Genomic DNA, 20,682 nt, shown 5'->3' on the forward strand with positions numbered 1-20,682 from the left:
TTCTTCTTCGTTCTTCTGTACTTCTTCTTCTTCTTTCTTCTTCGTTCTTCTTTGTTTTTCTGTCTGCTCGTTCCATCACTATTCGCACACATGTAGGCACATATTATTGATACATATCACTGGCTCGTTTCATATTATGTTTTATAGGCGTTTATTAGCTTAACCATTACAATTCTCTTCATTTTTTGACTTATATCCATATTATAATTTTCTCCACTCTGAGAGAAAATCACGAATTTCATCCATCCATAACATCTTGGTCTTTTAGCTCCATCATAAAGTCAATCTGTCTCTGTTCTCCACGAAGTCATTCGTTCGAATCGTTTGTTCCATGTCCGCAATTCCTTTCGACGTAGGCTGAGGCTGGTTAGCGTGAAAAATCAGGGGACGTCAGATATTTTCGAGATGGTGGATGTTGTTGATGAATCGACGTCATTCGGGGAAGGAACATATTTTTCTTGAGAGTGTGCGCCTCCTTTGAAAAAATAGATCCGTGCATCGGCCGTGCCAGCTTACAAAAGCAAGTAGGAACGGCTGCCAGTTATAAAAGAACCGCCTCTTTATTGTCTTCTTCTTCCTTTCTGTTGTTGTTGTTTTTTTTCTTTTTTTTTTTTTTCCTCTCTTCTTTTTCCTCTTTTTTCCTCGTTTGCCAGTTACTCCGCTAACAATGAGCTGCCTTTGAAGTCGCGGGCCTCTTTTGCCTCTCTCCAATGTTTCTTGCTTACGCGATCGGTTTCGGATTGCAAGATTCTGGTGCGTGATTAAAACACCGCTCTGTTTGTCCATGAATTTCGTTTCTTCTTCTTGGATTTGGATGAAATTGACAGGCCAAATTATGATGGAGTTGGTCGAGGAAAATGACGAGGGAGATAGTTATTAACATTGATATTTATAAAGTTTCAAGCTTGTCTTCTGTGAGATGTTTCCTTTGGAGACTGAAACAAACGTGAAATAAATATTATTTATTATGTTGTGAGCAATTGAAATGAGATAATCTCTATTATATAATTATTATTGAAAAATGTATGCAATCAATATAAAATTATTACCATAATGTGTAATTTTTATGTTGTTTGCAGAATGTAAAAAAAATGTAGATCAAATTTAGATTTTAAATATTACTATTTAAAATCAAACAATTTTAGTTGCAAGTTTAATAAATCCATTGTTAAATATTCAATATTGAATTTTGAATTACAAATCACGAATTTTTAGATTTCAGATTTTGAATTTTGTCAAAATATTTCAATAAAATATCTTCTCCGAATTAAATTTTAAAAATTGCAAAAATTGCGAATGCAAATAAAAAAATTCAAACTCCATATAATTAACCAACTATATTCTCAAACGAATCCAAAAAAAAGAAAAAAATCAAGATTTTTAGAAACTTAAAAACAAAAAAACAAAAATTGTTCCGGATATCTACATCCTTCCAATGATCGAAAATGTACTTTTGCGTGCGAGAGCAGACGTTCGTTGCTGATGAAAAATCCGTTTCCATTCTCGATACGAGATTTCCCTCGAAATAACGAAATTCGTGGGTAATCAGTACAGAAGGATGATATATATTCGAGCGATGATCCGACCGGCTGAATACATCTCGCATCGCCAACTTTATTCGACCTACTTCGTCGCCTAATACGAATTGATTTCCGGATATTAGAGATACAATGCGAAATATCACATCTTCCCTAACATTTCCTCGAATATTAACTCTTCCATACTTGATTTTGCATACGTGCAATATTCTATGCATCTCAACTATTTATGGTTATACTCGTTCAATGATTGCATGCACGTGTCCATTGTTTTTGGTATGATTGGTTTTATATGTTTTTCTTTATAAATATCGGAATCTGAAATTATACCATTGGATTTGCTCGTTTCCTTCTGAGGAAGAGATGAAATTATTTAGTAATAGTTGCAAATATATAGTAATATATTTTGTACAATGCTATAATGATGGAACCTAATGGTAGATAATTAAATTAAAGAATACGTGAATATGCAATTTTTTTGAAATGTACAATTTCCAAATTGCTATCACTTACTCAATAGCTCCATGTCAAATCGACTCCACTTTCGACTTATATGATATATCAGAAATTTTATTCGCAATTCAAATATATCGTATGAAATTACGTATTCGTTTTCGTTATCATTAATCTCGAATTTATTTAACAATTTTCATATATAGAAAATTAATGATTTGAATTTAAAATAATAGAGATCATTCGATTCTCTAAAATTATTTGCATCTAATAATATTATCGAATTATCTTGTACATATCTGAATGATTGATCGATGATTTCGAAAATAATGGAATTTCGAGGAGAGGAATACCATTCTCGTCGTGAAAGTTTGTCGTTGTCGAATCGATCGAGTGATTATTTCCACGAAGAACGAGTTACACGAGTTGATCAACAATGCTAATTACACGAGTGGAGGAACAATCGACTACGGGGAATTTATTTGCTCGATGTGTGATTCTGATAGGGTTGCAGTGCGATCATCCACACGCAGGGAGGGATGCATTAGCATGTTTTCGCCTTTGTGCACGGAAAAAAACAAAATATCTTTTTAGTTCTTTTTAGCAAGAATTACTTTAAAGAAAAATATGAGATAAAACCGAAAGTTATTAAGAAGTTATCAATTTTTAAGAATTGTTTTTTTTATAATAAATAGAATTTTAAAGTAATGGAGTGTTAAAAAAAAAGAAATAAATTTTCATATATTTATTTCGTCAATCTGTAAAATTTTGGTTATATAAAAATTCCGAGTGAATTCTTCCAAAAATGAATTAATTATTAATGAATATTTCTTTCATTTGATTCGATCAATTATGATAATTGTTAATATATTTTCCGAATAAATGATTCGAAGAAAAAAAATAGTTACATTGAAAGGCAAAAAATTACAATGTAAATTAGGTGCAAACATTATTGGAATAACCTTTTACCTATCAGGCAACTTTACTGAAACGTTCATTAAAGAAATCGTGTTTTCTCGATTAATTAAACATTATTGTACAATAATTTGGTTAAAATTTGATCAAAATTGGTTCTCTGGTTTGAGAGAAAATGGGTCAGCCTCCCTGTGAGGATATAACTCCTATTTCTTTAAATAGAAAGTGAGAGAAAGAAGAGGTAAACAGAGATAAAAGCAGAGTGAAAGTATCGATAAACAACGATGCGAAATAAACCAGAATTCTTTTTGGATGGAATAAAAAAAAAAATCTTCAAAACAAGAAAACAGAAGTATTATCTTAAAAGATGCGCAAAAACTATTTTTCAAGAATCCTCTCTCAATTTGTTGCTCTCTCGAAATTTGCTAATTATCTCGAAAGCATCCAAGTATCCACTTTAATTACTCGACCAAACTTAAGAAACTTCGATCCTCTTCAATGATCTTAACAACTTGCCATTTTTCAATAGCTTGCTCGCGTCGAACCCACTCGAATCGAAAACTGAGATCCCCCTCTCACACGCTTGAGAACAAGATCGAAAATCGAGTGTTCAAAGAACGAAGAAGAAATTGTATTAATTTAACATTCTTGATGAGAGGAGATGCAATATTATAAAATGTATTTATAATGAAAAAAATATATATATATATATAATACGAAAAATATAATTATATAAATAATTACAGAGGTATATTGTAAGTGAAATAAATACCTGTCCTTTTATGCATTCATGAAAGAAGAACGTGATTACGCATGGGATTAGATTATTTTACGCAATGAAAATTGAATATCGATACAGAATTATATAAGACTCGAGCTATCAAATGCTAACGTTATAACATGATCGCTCCTCATTATTCATTAGACTTCGTCTCCCCTAATATAAGCGTATATTGTCTTCTCTCGTTTGGATCACGTTTCTTTTAGCATTTTCTCGCTTCTTTCGATTAATTAACAACGACAATTAATTCTTGAATTATGTTCCCACTGAAGATTTTCTAGTTGCAGTTTCATTAATCAATTTTGACGTAAAATATGGCAAAATGTTTAATATTTAGATAGAATATTCTGTAAAATTTTTTTCTCTCAGAATAATGTATATAAAATTTGTTTTAATTATAATAATTTAGAAATTATTAGTTCAATCAATGTTATCAATAATGGAAATCATTTGGAAGTCACTTTGTTTCATCCCGATATTTAAATCGATTAACAAGATGTAAAGGCCGTCAAGTGTCCATAGGTGATAGTTTTAAGGATCGAAGAAAAACGAGAAAACTCAATATTTACGATTGACTCTTTCCTTATAAACCATAGACACCTCTAATGTCTACTAATATTTAACGATCAAATCGTTCTACGAATCACTTATGATGATAAATCAGAAATTACGTTTCATATTTTTTTCTTCTTCCTCTTATTATATCCTCTTATTATTTTTCAATAATTAGTTATAGTATCATAATAATACATCTAAAATAATTGAAAATTCAATCGTTAATTGTATCCAAAATTTATTTTTAAAATTTCTATATCATCACTGCCTTTTTTTTCTTTTGTAACGATGATATTCTGCTGAACGATTGAATGATTTATTTTTCAATATAAATGTATTTCTTCCTTCTCATATTTTCAGAAATTTTCAGAAATCTGATATGATATTTATTTATTTTTTTTTTGATTATTCCACGAGAAACGCACTCTTTTCCATTTCTGAAAGTTATGTTCGCGAGTGAGGGATGAATGTCTATGTATCTCGCTTCTGTCTGTCAATTGGAAAAGAATCCATTTTTCAGTTGAATTGATAGAGAAAACGAGATATGGATGGTATATGAGAATATTATGCGCGCATCAGATAATGCATTGACAGATATAATAAGATAGAAAATCGAAAACGAAAGTAAAGATTTTGTTTGGGAGAAGATAATTTTCAAAAAAAAAAAAAAATCCACAATCATTCATATTTAAATAATAAAATCAGTTCTCAAAATTGGTGATTGAAAATATTTTCTGAAGTGTTTGATTTATAAAAATATTATTTGTTAAAACAAATAATGTTTTAAAGAAAAAAAAATATTTTTATAAAAAGAATTAATATTTCTTTATTAAGATTTTTATTAAGATAGAAAATATATTGATTTCAAAAATGTAATTAATTCGGAAACTGAGAGACTGTTCTTACACTTTAGAATCGAATAAGTTGTCATGAATAAATAAAAAGAACGGAATAATGTTTAACCATTTGTTCTTGAATTTTCTTGGAACGAAACGAATCAATTCTGTCGCGCCAGAAACCATTGCAATGTACAACTGTTGAATCTTTTATAAGTAAACGTCTGTATGGAATAGAATAACGAATGAGCAGAAATAACTATTTGTGTGGAATATGATACGTTAATGAAATATAATAATGTCATATTTAAATTTATGATATTATTGACGATGACATAAAATGATGAAAATAATTTCACCTTTAATCATTATGATAATTTTTTAAATTTTCATATATTTCATAAAATACCCATTTTGCAAAATTAAAATAATTATTTTTCATTTTTAAGTAAAGCCTTTTAAAATTAATTTCATTTTCAATTTTCCTTTAATATAATTTAATGTTAATGTGATTTAGAAAAATCAATTTTTTTGACAATATCTGATCTCAGTGCATAATGCATATAATGCATAATTATTTTATTCAAGATATTTTATTATAAATATATTTACTATTTCCATTATTGTTATTGCTATTTCTTATTAACTATTCCTTTGTTTAATCATTTTCCAGTAATCTCTTATTATCCCATCTTTTTCTTTCAATTTTCATTTGACCATTCTCTATTCAGAGTTGAAGTAAAACTGTTTTTCACCTTTCATTTTTTTCTCCTTCTGTATTCTAATTTTTCCTCCTCCTCTTTAATTTTTCATAATTTTTGTCTTGCTTTACCTTTCACCTTTATGTATTATAACCATTATGTATTTCTTTTATTTTTGCTTTAAACCTTTTGTTCCCACTTCTTATTGTGTCTTACTTCTTCTTTCTATAATTTTTTATTTCATTATGCTTTCCTTTTTTTTTAATGCTCTTCTATTTTACATCATTTTATCATGTCTAATTTTAATTGTTATTTTTATTCCATCACTTTTCAATATTTATGGTTCAATTTCTTTAAATTTTTATTTTTCTTCTTCTTTGACCTTTTATTTATTATATACTATTTATACTCAATTTTATCTCTTAATAATAATTTCAACATTATTATTATTATTATTATTATATATTTTTCTTTTTAATTAATTTCTTCTTTCTTTTAATTTTAATTATTTTATTTCTGTATTCCAGCATTTTGCTTCTTTCATTCTGTTTCTTTTATTATATTACTATCGTTTTTCAACTTTTTTTCTAATTAATCGCCATATATATATGTGTGTTTTATTCCATGAAAATTTTCCATTTCATCTTGTTTCCATTTTATTTGTTCAAGTCAAAAGTTGAGCCATCCTCAAATTGTAAAATCAATTTTAACACAGGAACCACGTTGCATTTGTTGTTTATTTATACCGTGACCACGTTAATCATTCTATTTAGACGTTACTTTCGTGGTGATTAATTGCAACCATCTGAAAGACCGTTTAACAAATTCGCGTAACCCAAATACTATTTACAACTATTATATTAACTATTTATTCAATTATTATTCTCAACTCGTATTATTCTTACTAAATTGTTCATCATTTTCTTCTTTAATAATAATTTTCAATTATTTATTTCATTTATCATATTGAAAAATAAATTTAAAATCTTTTTTATTAAATCGTTTTTACTTATTTGAAGTAAATTTATTAAAAATGATTGTAATTTTTAAAATATAAAATACTATAATACAAGTGTTAAATATGGAGATATTAAAATATAAGGAGATATTAAAATCATTTACACAAAGTAAAAACAATTTAAATTTCTTTTTTTAAAATCGAATAGAATCGAAGACATAGAAATTCAGAGATCCACTGCAGTATTAAAAAAAATTAAACAAAAATTGAATGCGAAAACGTGGTGAAAATTTTCAAAAAACAAGATTTTTTCCCAAAAAAAAAGAAAGAAAGAAATATCGAAGAAAAATTTCTCGTTGCTGTTAGAACTTCGAAGAATGGTGGTGTAATGGTAAATATCGGTGAAACGAAACGACATATGGCGATCGAAGGGAACGAGGTTCCTACTTGTGATTGCAATCGAGTTCAGGATTAGTGAAAGGGATTTCTGGATTCGGTTGGCCTTCCAATCTTCGCAGGAATCTCTTGGAGATTCCTGTTGCTCTTTCACTAAGCATACTGGATTAACTAATTTTCTAACTCCACTTGTTCCTTTCTTCGTTCGAATCTTCACTTTGCTTCATACAAAATTGCGATTTTTGATTCCAATTTTCACGTTTGATACTACTCGCGCATACTATCCAAATTGTAATATAGAAGAAGAAAGGATTTTGAATTTTATTTGATACATTTCGATAAAATAATTTGTTGATATAAAATTTGATTATTTTTTTGCTATGTACAGTTTATTCTTGAATAATTAATATGATTTCAGTTTTTTCTTTTTTCATGAGGATGGATAATATCGATTTTTGTCTGATCAACTGCTGCAATAAAATTAAATTATACATATTAATCCTTTAATGACAATAAAAAATAAAAATATGGAATTATACATTTGGAATTATACATTTTTTTCTTATAAAAAAATCTAACATCATTTGAATATCTAGATTATACAACAAGATCCAGATTATATGGTATAGATTGGAATTAATTAAATATCTAAACTCGCTTAAGAACTTACTAAATCACAAACATTTAAAAAAAAATCTAATAAAATATTTAATCCAAATTAACTATCGAAAAAATAAAATAAATTTTGAAATTACATCTTCAAAAATTTCTTCCAATTCTCATTATTCTATCTAAAAAAAATTCATATAATTCATATAGTCATAAAGTCTATTCTTACGTTTCAGCATCAATTGTTCGAATCATGCCCACATATTCTCCCAAAATTTTTCGAGCCAAATTGCAATATCTACGAATATAGACTTCTTAATATTCCATACGTTTATTCAATTGTTTGTTTATGACACGAGTTCGAAGGATTCTGCAACGTCCACAATTTCAATTTCCACTCTTCAACTTCCGGTATCTTTGGTCTCGTACCTCGAAAAAAAGATCAATACGATTTTATGTGGGTTTTATCGCAGCAACCTTTGTTTGCTACGAGAATCTTTCACCGATCAATGTGATCAGTTCCTCTTGCTGGAATCGTGTTCTGGAAGAGGATCCTTATTTACGACTTTTTCTTTTTTCTTTCCTGGTGATCCAACTGTTCGTGATTTGCTTGAAATGTGTTGGATTCCACGTGTAATTTGCCCATTTCTCGTGCTCTATTGCGGATAAAATGAGTTTCGGTTTCTTTCACACACTTGAGATACATCACGAGGATTTCCTGTTCTGACGAATGCGTACTGATCGATCATGAAAGAAATGAGTGAAAAAAAAAAAAAAGAATTTTTCTTTTGTGTATGCGTTCAACTTGTTGTAAGTAGAAATCCATTTTTGGATTTCGTTGCATTTTTATCATTTTACAATTTTATATTTATCGATAATCAATATTTGGTATATTCGATCTTTATATCGAAGTCGAGAATTATGGAAAAGTTTAAAGATATACCGTTTGCAAATTTTTGAGAAAATTGTTGAATGAAAAGAATCGCGAATAATTGCGATCTATTAAATTAAACAATAAGAATTGGAAAAATTTAGAAAAAGGATTTTTTTCTATTAATTGTGAAAGTATTTTATAAAACAATTTTTGTTCTTAAATTTTTGTTCACTGAAAAAAATGTAGGTACATATCATCGCTTGAACGAGTATTTAGAATATTTTTATTTTTAGTAAAATTTCATTGTATATCACTGATACATGCAATAGACAGAAGAAAAAATAAATGGAGATATTTTTTTGATACAGATGCAAGAAAAGATATCAGGAATTCATGTGTTTGTTTTGTTTAATTGAATATTTTAACATAATTTTTCTTGAACTTTAATTCAACCAAGAGAACACAGAATGTATTGAAAATTGATTTAAGGAACCTCTTAAATATTCTCTCTTATCACTTATTTAAAACAGAATAACAATTTGTGTATTAATTATTTCGATTAATAGAACTTTCTTAAAAGTTCTTTTATCGGAATTATTTTTAAAATTCCATTTTTATTTGCATTTTTCGATTTGAAATAATCTTAATCCCACGTGGACTCGTTATACTCCATAAATTATAATTATCGGGACAAAAATATAGATTCATTAATGAAAATTATTATTTTAACAAATCATCTTTTACGATAATTTAACATTATATTTAATAGCAAAGATTTTAAATGGAAAGTTCAGATCGAGATGTTGATATTATCGTAATTGTTCTCAGAAATTTATCAAAATCTGTCCACAAAGGATTAATTATTTCCTTACAACTGTTAATCACTGAGCAATTTATTATAATAATAATAGAACTCTAACCGTAGCATTTTCGACAGGAACAATCGCATGTAACTCGAGAACGATAAACTATCAAGTGCACTTAATAGGAATTCAATTATCAACGCTTGTATCGATACATCGTTCTTTTTTTTCTTTTTTCTTTTTTCTTTTTTCTTTTTTTATTGTTAAACACTCTGCAACTTCTTCATTATCTAGCGAGTAAAATGAAACAACGGTTCCACCGATTTTACAATAATTTAATTCAGGATTAATATTTCATTACTTGCTTCTGTTTCCATAAGCGCCACTCAGCATCTACTTACTCTACTAGTATCTACGTGTTCGTTCAAACAAATCTCAGTCTCCATAAATTTCATCGAAGCAATAATATTCTCCTTCTTTATTTCAACTTTGGTAAAATTGAACACGATATATTAACAAAGAATGCAAAAGTTTTCAGTCGAATAGATTTTTTTGTAAAATTTTTTGAACGAAGTAATTATAAGTTAATTATAGGTTTCATAACCTATAAGATTCGCATTGAAAGTATTCGACCATTTTGAATGAGAATAAGTCACGTGATCTCGATGTAATTCTAACCTAATCATTTAAAACAAAGTGTATAAAATATTATATCTAGAAAACAATGAGATTAATTCTTTGAAAATATTTATTCGATATCAAATGTATGTTTTTTTTTCACTTTTTCTTAATAAACAAATATTTTTCATCAAAAAATCAAAATCAAAAACTCCTTCATTATCTCATAAAAATCTTTTGGACTGAATACTTTCACGTATGATTGTGAAAACGAAACAAAAAATCTTTCTCCTATATAGTTTTTATCAATCATTTTCCTTAATCCTAATTTTCTTTTAACCAACTCGTACACTACCCATTATTTTTACTCATGAAATTTCACGAGGCGATAGGTATAAAGAAGTTATCAACAGAGAAGTTATTATGTACATATTATCACTATCAACGTTGCATCGAAGATCGATTCCTCTTGAAATTAGTGTTAATCTTTCAAAGGAACGCGTGGAAAAATCGTCAAAGATCGCAGAGCAGGATTAAGCGAATACGAAGATTCGAAATTCGCGCCAAAAAACGATACGAGGCACGGGCGCGCGTTTGAAAACGTTCGTTTCGCGCGTTCGATTGGACGCCTTTTTTCGTGGCGTAAAACTGCGTAAAATTCGCCGGAAACGAAGCAGGCGATAACAATTCATCAGGCGGCGTTAATTATACGGCGAATTCATCACGGACAAGCGTATATTCGACGACTGATTTAACAGTTTTTGCTCGTTAAAAGTTCGAGAGCATTCCATGCGCAAATTATAACAATTCTCTATACTCTGGAATCTTGGGAATATTTTAAGAACGATATAGCACTTAAGAACACAGCAAACTGTTTTGACGATTATGTTAGGTTAGGTTAGATCGACTAATAATGGTAATAGCTCGAACATCAAGCCATAACCTAGAAATGAAATTTATTGAGGAATTATTAAGGACAAGAAAGGAGAATTGTTTTTTATTTTTTTAAGGGAAAAAAAGGTGGAGCGTTGATTTTTCTTATGTAAACAATGATAGTTAAAAATTTGAAATCAATATGATACATGTGTGAATCTAAAAGTAAAGAGATTGAATAAATTTATAAAGCAAAAGATATTTCTGCTTAAAAAGAGCTTATTTCTAGCTTATTCTAAAATTTGAAATCAAATAGTGATTTCTTATTTCGTATAACTTCGTAAAAATTAACAAAATTAATAAAAATCATTATCCTATTTTTAACAAAGATTTATCAAAAATCTATCAAAGATATAGTATTGATTTTGAATTAATAATTAGTAAGATATTCATTGTCGATATAAATACAATTGATAAGATTTTCGATTGGTAATATATAATACAAATTACTTAGTTTTCTATTATACATTGTGCGTATATTGTACATAAATGTAACAAATCAATCCTTCCATTGCAACAAATCTTATCTTTCTAAATGAATTTGCTTATGTACTTTATTTATGTTGCAATTGTTTACACGATTATCTAATTTTTCTCAATTTATGTATAATAAATATTCTGATGAGATTTTTTCCAAATTAGAATTGAGTTTGTATGCAATTTATAATGAATAATTCCTTTATTCTGAATACTAATATATAAATAAATTTTTTTTAATGTTTTCTATATATTTTCTAATTTTTCTTTATTGCTTCCACGAATAATTGCTCTTTTGCAGCTCAGTATATATTTTTCTAATAGCGGAAGGGTTAAAGCACGTATTTCAGCACGCAACCATTATTCGCGAAAAATCTTTGCCAAGCTTTTTATTGTAACTCTTTCAGGCAGCGCATTTACTTTAATCGTTATTTAATCTTTTAATCGAGAATGGCGAGTTAACCCTTTTAATGCTATTCAAAAGTGTCTTTATTTTTTTAATTTAGTTTTATTTATTATTTATTGTAATATTATTGCATTTAATTTCTATCGTTGCTTCGGAATTTATCTGATTAAAATAAGCAATTGTGATGTTTCTCTGATACATACAAAAGAATATCTCTTATTAAGCGACAACCTGTAATTGAAAAATGTTTTATAGCATTTAAAAGAAGTTAACTCTCGTACATTCAATGATTACATCCATTCATAATGACACAATTTCCAAAAAATTATTTTTCAGTAGATAAAATTTTGCAAAAAATGAAAATATAAAAGTATCCTTTTATACTTTTACTTAATTTCTACGTTAAAATAATTTATTAGAAATAAAGAGTTGAACAATGATTAATTAAAATGAATAATTCGAAAGTAAATTGTGATAGAAAAAAATGTAAGAATATAAAATTTGTTATACCAATGATATGTGAAGTAAAGTAATGAGTTATCTTTACTTTCTAATTTTCTATTTTCTTTGTTTTTATCAATTATTTCGAGACAAAATGTTTATCGTATATTTTAATAGCGGAATCCAAAGTGTCAGATCCAGATAACAGATTAAAAGTCATATACATAGAAATTATGTCTGATGAGGTAACTTCTGAGGTTTTAATAAGCCAACTCTTTCATAGTGTGTTGTTATACGAAACACGAAATAGCGAATAAATATCTCGAGGATACAGTCTATTATCGTCCAAAATATCTATTAAGCTTTCGTAATATTGGTTTGAAAATCTCATATTTACAGGATTAAGAGAACGTATAATACTCTCCATGAAACGATGAAAAATGAATATCGTTCAGATACACTCCTTGATATTTATTATTTCGAAATTTCAAATTTTTGCTTGCTGTGTTGTTAAGTGGTCAATGATCTCAATTTCTCGTTTCAAAAATTCTCATGTTATTAAATAATAATTGAAGGATTTGTAGTAAAAATGATAGCCAAATTTTTCAGATAAGAATCTTCTGTTCAGAAGATTTTCTTGTCAAAAGTGAATAGAACTACTACTTTATTTCATCTTAAATCATTGTAATTATGACTTAACAATAGATCTTAGAGTATATGATATTTTTAATTATTTCCATTACCTGTTATTTAATTTCTTGAAGTATATTGAGTTCAAATAAGGATATATCTATTATTCATTTATCCATCTAATCTGTAAGAATTAAAAATCTCATAATTTTCAATAACATATTCACTACGAATCCCTCAATTACACCAACTTTGTAAGACTGGAATTTTCGAATTCCTCTTCGATTTAATCATAATACCTAAGAGAATTTCATTCGAAAAGATTCACTGGCAAAATTCGATGCTCGCTTATTATTAGGAAGCTCTTTCTCCTCGTCTTAACCCTAGTTCACCCTAGTTCCCTTTATCGATATTGCAAAAGCTTGTCGAACCACTTTTGGAAGATGAAAACGTCCGCCTGGAAATCTTAATCATCGAAACTCCCTCCTTCCATCTCGCTTATCCTAAAGTTCTTAATCTAAATTGCGTGTCCTGACTTCCGATCTCTCGAAAAATCCGCCCATAGGAAGAAGAAACGTTTATTGCATCTCTTGGATCACTTGTGAACAACAATTTCCCTTCGAAAATTAACAAGCACAAGCATATCTTCATCTTAAAACTTCCAATAATAATTAATAAAACAAAAGATTCTTCGCCCCACTTTATCGAAAGTCACTTTCATAAAAAAAAATCTTGAAACTATTCGAATACAATCTTCAAAATTTCCTCCCTTCGTTTCAAATTATTTTCAAATATTCTCCGATTATTATATTCGATATATTCGATATACTTTAACGATTGATTGACAAAACAAAACGATTCCCCGTCACACTTCAAACAATAATCAATCACTTTGCACTCCAAACTTGCACACTCATTTCTGAAAAACTTGAAACGATTCATCATATAACACGATCTTTAAAATTTCTCTTTTCCAAATCTTAACAATATTCAAAGTATTCTCAAATGTTTCTCTTCTTTCTTCACCTTCGTTAAAAGAAGCGATCGAGCACGGTTCTTCCGCTTCCGTCCCGGGCCGGAAGTCGGTGGTGTTCACCGCCGATGTTAAACCCTGGTGACAGCGATCCCCGGTCTCCCGGGGCCGAATGCCTACCTGGACGGTCTCCACGTTTGGTTCCTGTACCTGCAGAGCAACACCTTCTTGAAGGCCTGTCTGAACACCTTGTTGAAGATGGTGTAGAAGATGGGGTTCACCATGGAGCTGGCGTAGCCCAGCCAGGTGGCCAGGTCGAATATCTTGTGGTCGATTTGTCTCTCGCAGTTGGGGCACACGGCTGGGATCAGGTTGAGAACGAAGAACGGCGCCCACAGTATGACGAACGTGAAGAACACTACCCCAAGCACTTTGGTGGCTTTCTGCTCGAGCCTGATAATCCGACCATGGCGCGAGCTGTTGCGGGACACCACGCTGCTCGTCCTCGAGTGATGGCTGCGTACTGTCGTTTGGTATCTGTGAGGGCACGGAGAGGATGAATTGCTGCTTTGCCTCGAGCTGATGCTCGCGGCGCCGTTGTGGGCACGCATCGTCGCCGCGCGGCGGATCGGGGCTGGTCTTGACGTTAGCAGAGTGGTTCTCGTGCTTCCTGCGGAGTACAGATTTTTGGAAATTGTACGTTTTGAAATTGTAAGACTTGGACGATTGTTTTGATCGATTGATCGTGTCGCGATCGATTGCGTTTCGCGTAAATTTTCATGGATACGATACGGTTTCTTCTGAGCGTCTTCTAAATGCATTGAGTACGTTATTTCGTATTCTGACGACACGAGTTGGCTCAAGCTTCAAGAATGAATAACTTAGGTTTTTATCAATCAATTCATTCACTTTTTTGTGTCATCTGTCCGCCCGTCTAAAATTAGATTCTCTAGCGCATCTATCATATTCATTAGAGATTCGATAATTCATATATGTCAGCTTTTCAAGGCCTCCTTTCCTAAGAGATTGATCAATCTCTTATTTACATTCACATTTTGTTCTCCAATCCTAGAAGAATTTCGATCCTTATCACACAAACGCGAAAATAATCAACAAGATTCATCAAATAGATTCGATATTAAATAAAATTTTAAAATTAAACTGCGCTTGTAATCGTAAAAAGTATAATAAATTCAATATAGCATCCAAATCCTGTTCGATACTATTAATTTCCTTCTCATTCCAATTAATTATTCGTCTCTCACAATTTTGCATTAGCAAAAGGAAAAAAATCCAATCCCAATAAACCCAATCAACCGCGCCAATCCTCAAAGAAAAACAGCGTACAGGAACTCAAACTCGGCCAACACCGAACTGAAAAACCATTCCATCGCACACACACACACACACACATTTCCAATCAATCCATCCTCCTCCTCCTTTTACCCACCTCCCAAACTAGACCCCCTCCTGCACCCTCTCCACGTAACAACGGAATTCAGCTCGTAGCTTCTGCTGCCCTCCATCCTGCCGCTGTTGCTCCTTCCCAGGAAAGCCGCCTCGAGATTCTTCCCCGAGATCGGCCTCATGGTATCGCTAGAAACGATCACGATCTCGGTCGACGGCTGGGGCGGGGGTTTCCTCGACGATTCGCCGAAGTATGGACACGTGCACGGTGGCGGAAGGGCGATCTCCCCCTCCTGTTTATCGCTCGACTTCCGGCTCTGCGGCGTTTCCTCGTTCGAGGAGCTCTTCCTCGAAACGGAGGAGCCACGGCCGAACACGGGCTGCTCGTGAAAGCTGAACGATCGTTTCCTCGGCGTCTTCGGCGATCCCGACTCGGTCCGCTCCAGATGCGCCTCGTTGAACGTGGACGCGCGTCGTCGTGGATGCTTCCACGGCGTTGGCGAGCTGAGATCTTCTTGGATCGAGAGGCTCGTCCTGGAACCGGAAGCGCTGCTGCCGCCGCTCTCTCCGCTCCTGAAATTTTCAGCGGGCTTGGTTAGAATTGTACGAATTCTCTTGGTGAATAATAGTATTATTTTTGGGATATATTTATGATAGAGGATATATATATGTTTTTTTTTAGTTTTAGGAAGTTTTAGTGGATATATTTGGATTCTTGAGAGAGTTTGAAATGGAGAATAGTTTTTTCTTTGTTGGGGAAAGAGTATGTTTGTGTAATGTGTGTATTTAGAGTTTGTAGAATTTACATTCTTGTCTGAAGAATGAAGGTATAAATAGTGTTTTTTTGTGGATGTTGAAGAGAGAATGTATAACAGTTTGTAATGTATATTTATATGAAAATGTGAATTGAGTAAATTTTAAAGAACGAAGTTTTTAATGATTCATTTATGAAAATTTAATGAATTAGTATCATTTATCAAAATTCCTCGTTTTTTCTTAGTGAAGATTTACTGTGTTCCTGTTGAAAGATGTGCTATTTAATCATCAAAGTTTACAATTTATGTGCGATGGCGGCCCATCATATTTTCTTGTCGAGTTCTCAAGAAATATGATCCGTAGAAAGTAGATAGAATTTATACTTCACGAATATTAGTGATTTTGAAGCGAAATTTCGCAACTTTCGTTACAAAATTTGTATTTTTATTACGAAATTTATACAATATTAATAATTATACCAAAATATAATATTTTATACACGAATAATTCACCTATCTATCTTTCATCTTAATTTAAAATTCAAATCCATAAACCAATAATTTCATAACCATCTCTCAAACCACTTATCAGTGATTATCTGATGCATGAAAAACTCTCTCTAATTATCAATCTCGATTCTACCCTTTAATCATATAATAATCAAATTTTTGTTTTATTATCTTTTCCATAAAATCATACCAAATTCTAACGTTGGATCAAGAATCAATAAGTCTTCAAAATTATTTCAAAATTTTAAATCAATGTTAATCAAAAATTATTGCAGAAACTTTTAAATCCTCGCACACTCCCTCATTTTATCCGAAACAAAAAGAATATAAAGTTCGCATTCGGGGTGACGATGGAAACAATTCTCCGACCGGAAGGCAGCATTTTTAGATCGACCTCCTCATTTCTCCACACTCTTTATCCCTCTATGTTGCTACAGAAAATAGTAATGGAACGGTCTGATTGAAAAAAAAAAAAAAAAAAAAGAAAAAATATGAAGGAACGTGCACCGACGAAAAAAAGGTCGATGGATGCCGCGTCGTCGCTATAAATTCGACACATATGAAACGCAGCTGCACTTTTGACGCGTTCTATCCATTATTGGGGATCGGCCAGCCATTATTGCATATCGCGGCTTTCTGTCTGGGCCAAAGGCAAAGTAGTCGATGGAGCTCGGTTTTATCGCCTAAAGGCAACGTGTGCGAGTGATTCGTAACCTTCGAATCAAGCTTAAAACATGGCGAAATTGAAGCTGGAAAAGATAAGATTATAGATTGAGAATGATTTTGAGAATGATATTCGAATTTTGAAATGAAAATTTGCTCGATTGTTGAGTTGATTATATGAAAATATTTAGATCAAGTGGATTAAGATTGATGAAGATTAGTAATCGACTCGCTAAATATTTCATGCTGTAATTTAGAAATGATCATTTCAAGAGAAAATTTAAAAAAAGAATTTAAAAGCTCTCGTTATCGTTATAAATATTACAAGTTTCTTTGTAATTCTTTTTATCGCACTAAATTGAGTCTAATTACAGAATATTCAGGATATCTAGTTTTCCCTTTGACAAATATAAATTCAAAAAATAAAAATTTGACGAAAAAGGGGAATTTATTATCCGGATAACGTTATAATCCTTTTCCTATATCCCTTGCTAAGTTATTTAATAATGCTGCCACGAAATATTGTACAATACTATCATCGAAGATTCTTTGCCAAGTCCACACGGCTTTTCATTTCCTCGGCAGGTTCATTATTGCAGGAATTCTTCGGATAACTTCACCGGTGTTTTTAAAATTTCATAGAAAACTTCCGACGATGTCCTGTACAACTTCATAATAGCTTCTAACATTTCTTTTCAAAGGAGCAACGGACAAAAGAATAGCGTCGGCGGACAGCTGGAATGTCGAGATTTTTGAAGTTAAAAATGTTCAAATGATTTTTATAAAAAAATAAAAATTCGTGTGCATGCAAAAATGTACAAGTTTACAACTAGTGAAACATTTATAGAAGGAATCTGAAAGAATTATAAAAATATTTGACAATTATTGCCTTTTTGAATTTTGAATTTATACGATAAAAATCGAAATTAGATTTATTTTTATCGCGTATATATTCATCAATATATATTTTTATTTAATTCTATCAAATGAATTAAACAAACTTCTCCGATCGTCTTCTTTTCCATTTAATTTGTTATAAATTATGAAATAGGCAATTTTGATTAAAAAACGTGCCTTTGATAATTCATTATCTTTCTATGATTCTCTCTTTCATTAATCATTAGCCATAGATTGCATTCTCTATTATAGTTTTCGTCTTCGCCACTAGAGGCTCCACTCCAACCACGATTCTCTCATGTACTTATCCACCCACAACATTCACAACGAGTAAGACGCTAATTCTACATTTTGTCTTTAAAATTAAGAATTCTTCAAAAGATTAAAATTGATCATTCGATTGAAAGATTTACATAGATCTTTAACCCAATCTCAAATCTCGTTATCATTGTTAAAAAGAATCTTTTTAATAAGTTTTAACTTGTGAAATTTCACAATATAATTATATTTTGATTATTCAAGAGGGGATAACTAACATTTACGAAAAAAAAAGGGTGCACGTGGAGCAGATGGAAAAACATTGTTGGGGGAATTTCAGTTTCTCGATAGCTCGATAGAACGATCCCGAAACACTTTCGAAATTGAAACTCGAATAGGATATTGTTGCCGAAATCGATTGTCGGCTGAGTGATCGTTGACCAAGGTCTTCCTATTCGGTCGACCGATGCGGTTGATTGAAGATGTTTCGAGTGGCTGCGGTAAAATCAAAAACGCGAACGTATCCGTTCCATCGACACTTCAACATTTTTCCTCGTTCATGAATCGCGTTTCAGTACCAGATACTCGTCCATTTTCCAAAGGAAAATGGCCTCGAAGAGTCAAGAAGAGATCGAAAGAATTTTAGAAGCTTGGAACAGCTCTTGAAGATTCAGTTGAAGGTTCGATCGAGATTCGAAATAGTGAAAAAATAATGGTTTGCAAAAGAGTTTTCTGACTCGAGAGATGAATATTTTTTGATCGATTCATTTTAAATTCCAATTTCAAGGTTTTATCCTTAAACATTTTCTTTTCATTGATATTTGTTCTGATTTTTTGTGATATCGAGTAGTTCATGATACTTTGAATTTTAATATTCAATTTCTAATTGATTTCAATGAGAGTCACTTCAATTTTCATTTTCAAATTCGTTTGCTTTAATTTCATTTTCTTTTCTTTTCTTTTTTTTTTTGTATTTATTATTACTTGAAATGTAATTTGACACTTTTTAAAATTCCAATTTTCCAAATTTTATTATATAATGCTTAAATGAATACTTAATTTATTATTTTTCATTAAAAATGCAATAATCAAACAATCTTTCCAATTAAAAATACAAGAATTGTTTTAAAACACCACAAATAAATGGCTAATGAATTTAGAAAGGCTATTTCCAATTGAAAGAAATAAGAGAATTAAAGTAAAGGGATTAAAAATCTTTCCATCTAAAATTATCCTTTTTGAAAGGACATTATTTACGGGATAACCTAATATATTGCGGTTCCCTTAGCGAATCGCACTTAGCTCGTAGCAAAGTGCAAAACGTAGCGGCGGCCACTTAAGTAAACTGCTCTTACCTGGCCCCCTCTCTAATAAAGGAATGCACTTAGCCGTATCCACAAAGGATTCGCGCTTTGCTCGTCACTTTGAAACCCTCTTTGAACGCGATCCAAGTTCGGAAGAACTTGGTCGAGTCTGGTAATTGTCCTGGAAACGGCCGTCGTCTTTTTCCACTCGGAAACCTTTCTAGCCTTTCCAGAGGCTGGAGAAGTGGAGACAAAAGGAGTCGTCCACTTGTCGATGTCGAAACAACTATTCAATTAACGCGTATGGAACAAGCATTCTTTGTTCCTGTTGTTTCACACGATTTGTATCTTCGACGACACCTGTTCGAAGATTTATTCGATCGTTGTGGGGCTGGCGTTGTTTCTTGATTTCATCGGATCTTGTGATTAATTTGGAGAATATTTTTTGGGAAGCATTCGAAGAACAATTGCAATGAACGATTCTTTGACTCTTTAAAGAGTTGATTTGAATTCGATGAGAATATTTTTTTGAAAGATCGAATTCCATTGATTCAGTGTGTGATTATTTATCGATCGGTAAATACTTTTATTCTAGCTTTTTATTGTTGGCTTAACACATGTGGATCTAAAGAGACTCCTGTGATGAAAATGATCATTGAATTTAGATTGTAATTTAATGCACATATGCACTTTTTTGTATCTGACCTTTATACGTGGATTTCATTTAACTATATAATAATTTTAACAAAAGTTTCGATCTTCTATTCTAAAAATTTCATGAATATAAACATGTATTTTCCATTATAATTTGCATATGGATTTTATTTAACAATTTGAAATCGATTACGTTTTATCTAAAAAATACCAAACGATTCGTTTTTTCGATGCAACTTTATCCATTGTTTTCATCTTATTTTATCAAACAAAACCATCCCTTTTCTCCCCCGCGATTTCCACTCTATCCTCCTTTATTATTGCTGAAACGTCAGGG

The 20,682-nt window shown here is 31.0% G+C and overlaps 2 protein-coding genes across 3 annotated transcripts in view; one reads left to right on the top strand and one right to left on the bottom strand.

The window, feature by feature from the left end:
- LOC107992883 (26S proteasome non-ATPase regulatory subunit 1) overlaps positions 1–20,682 on the top strand; it is an 86,545-nt gene that overhangs the window by 49,389 nt on the left and 16,474 nt on the right. The gene's annotated exons all lie outside the window — the stretch shown is intronic.
- The window catches only part of LOC107992884 (uncharacterized), a 108,344-nt gene continuing 96,545 nt past the window's right edge, over positions 8,884–20,682 (bottom strand). The window contains exons 6-7 of the mRNA XM_017048997.3: positions 15,348–15,877; positions 8,884–14,567 (exon numbers count right to left, since the gene is read on the bottom strand). Of these exons, the coding sequence (XP_016904486.1) occupies positions 14,074–14,567; positions 15,348–15,877 (1,024 nt within the window). The 3' untranslated portion in view covers positions 8,884–14,073. The remainder of the gene's footprint in view (positions 14,568–15,347; positions 15,878–20,682) is intronic.

This window comes from Apis cerana, linkage group LG10, assembly GCF_029169275.1.
Source record: "Apis cerana isolate GH-2021 linkage group LG10, AcerK_1.0, whole genome shotgun sequence".
In the NCBI taxonomy this organism is placed as follows: domain Eukaryota; kingdom Metazoa; phylum Arthropoda; class Insecta; order Hymenoptera; family Apidae; genus Apis; species Apis cerana.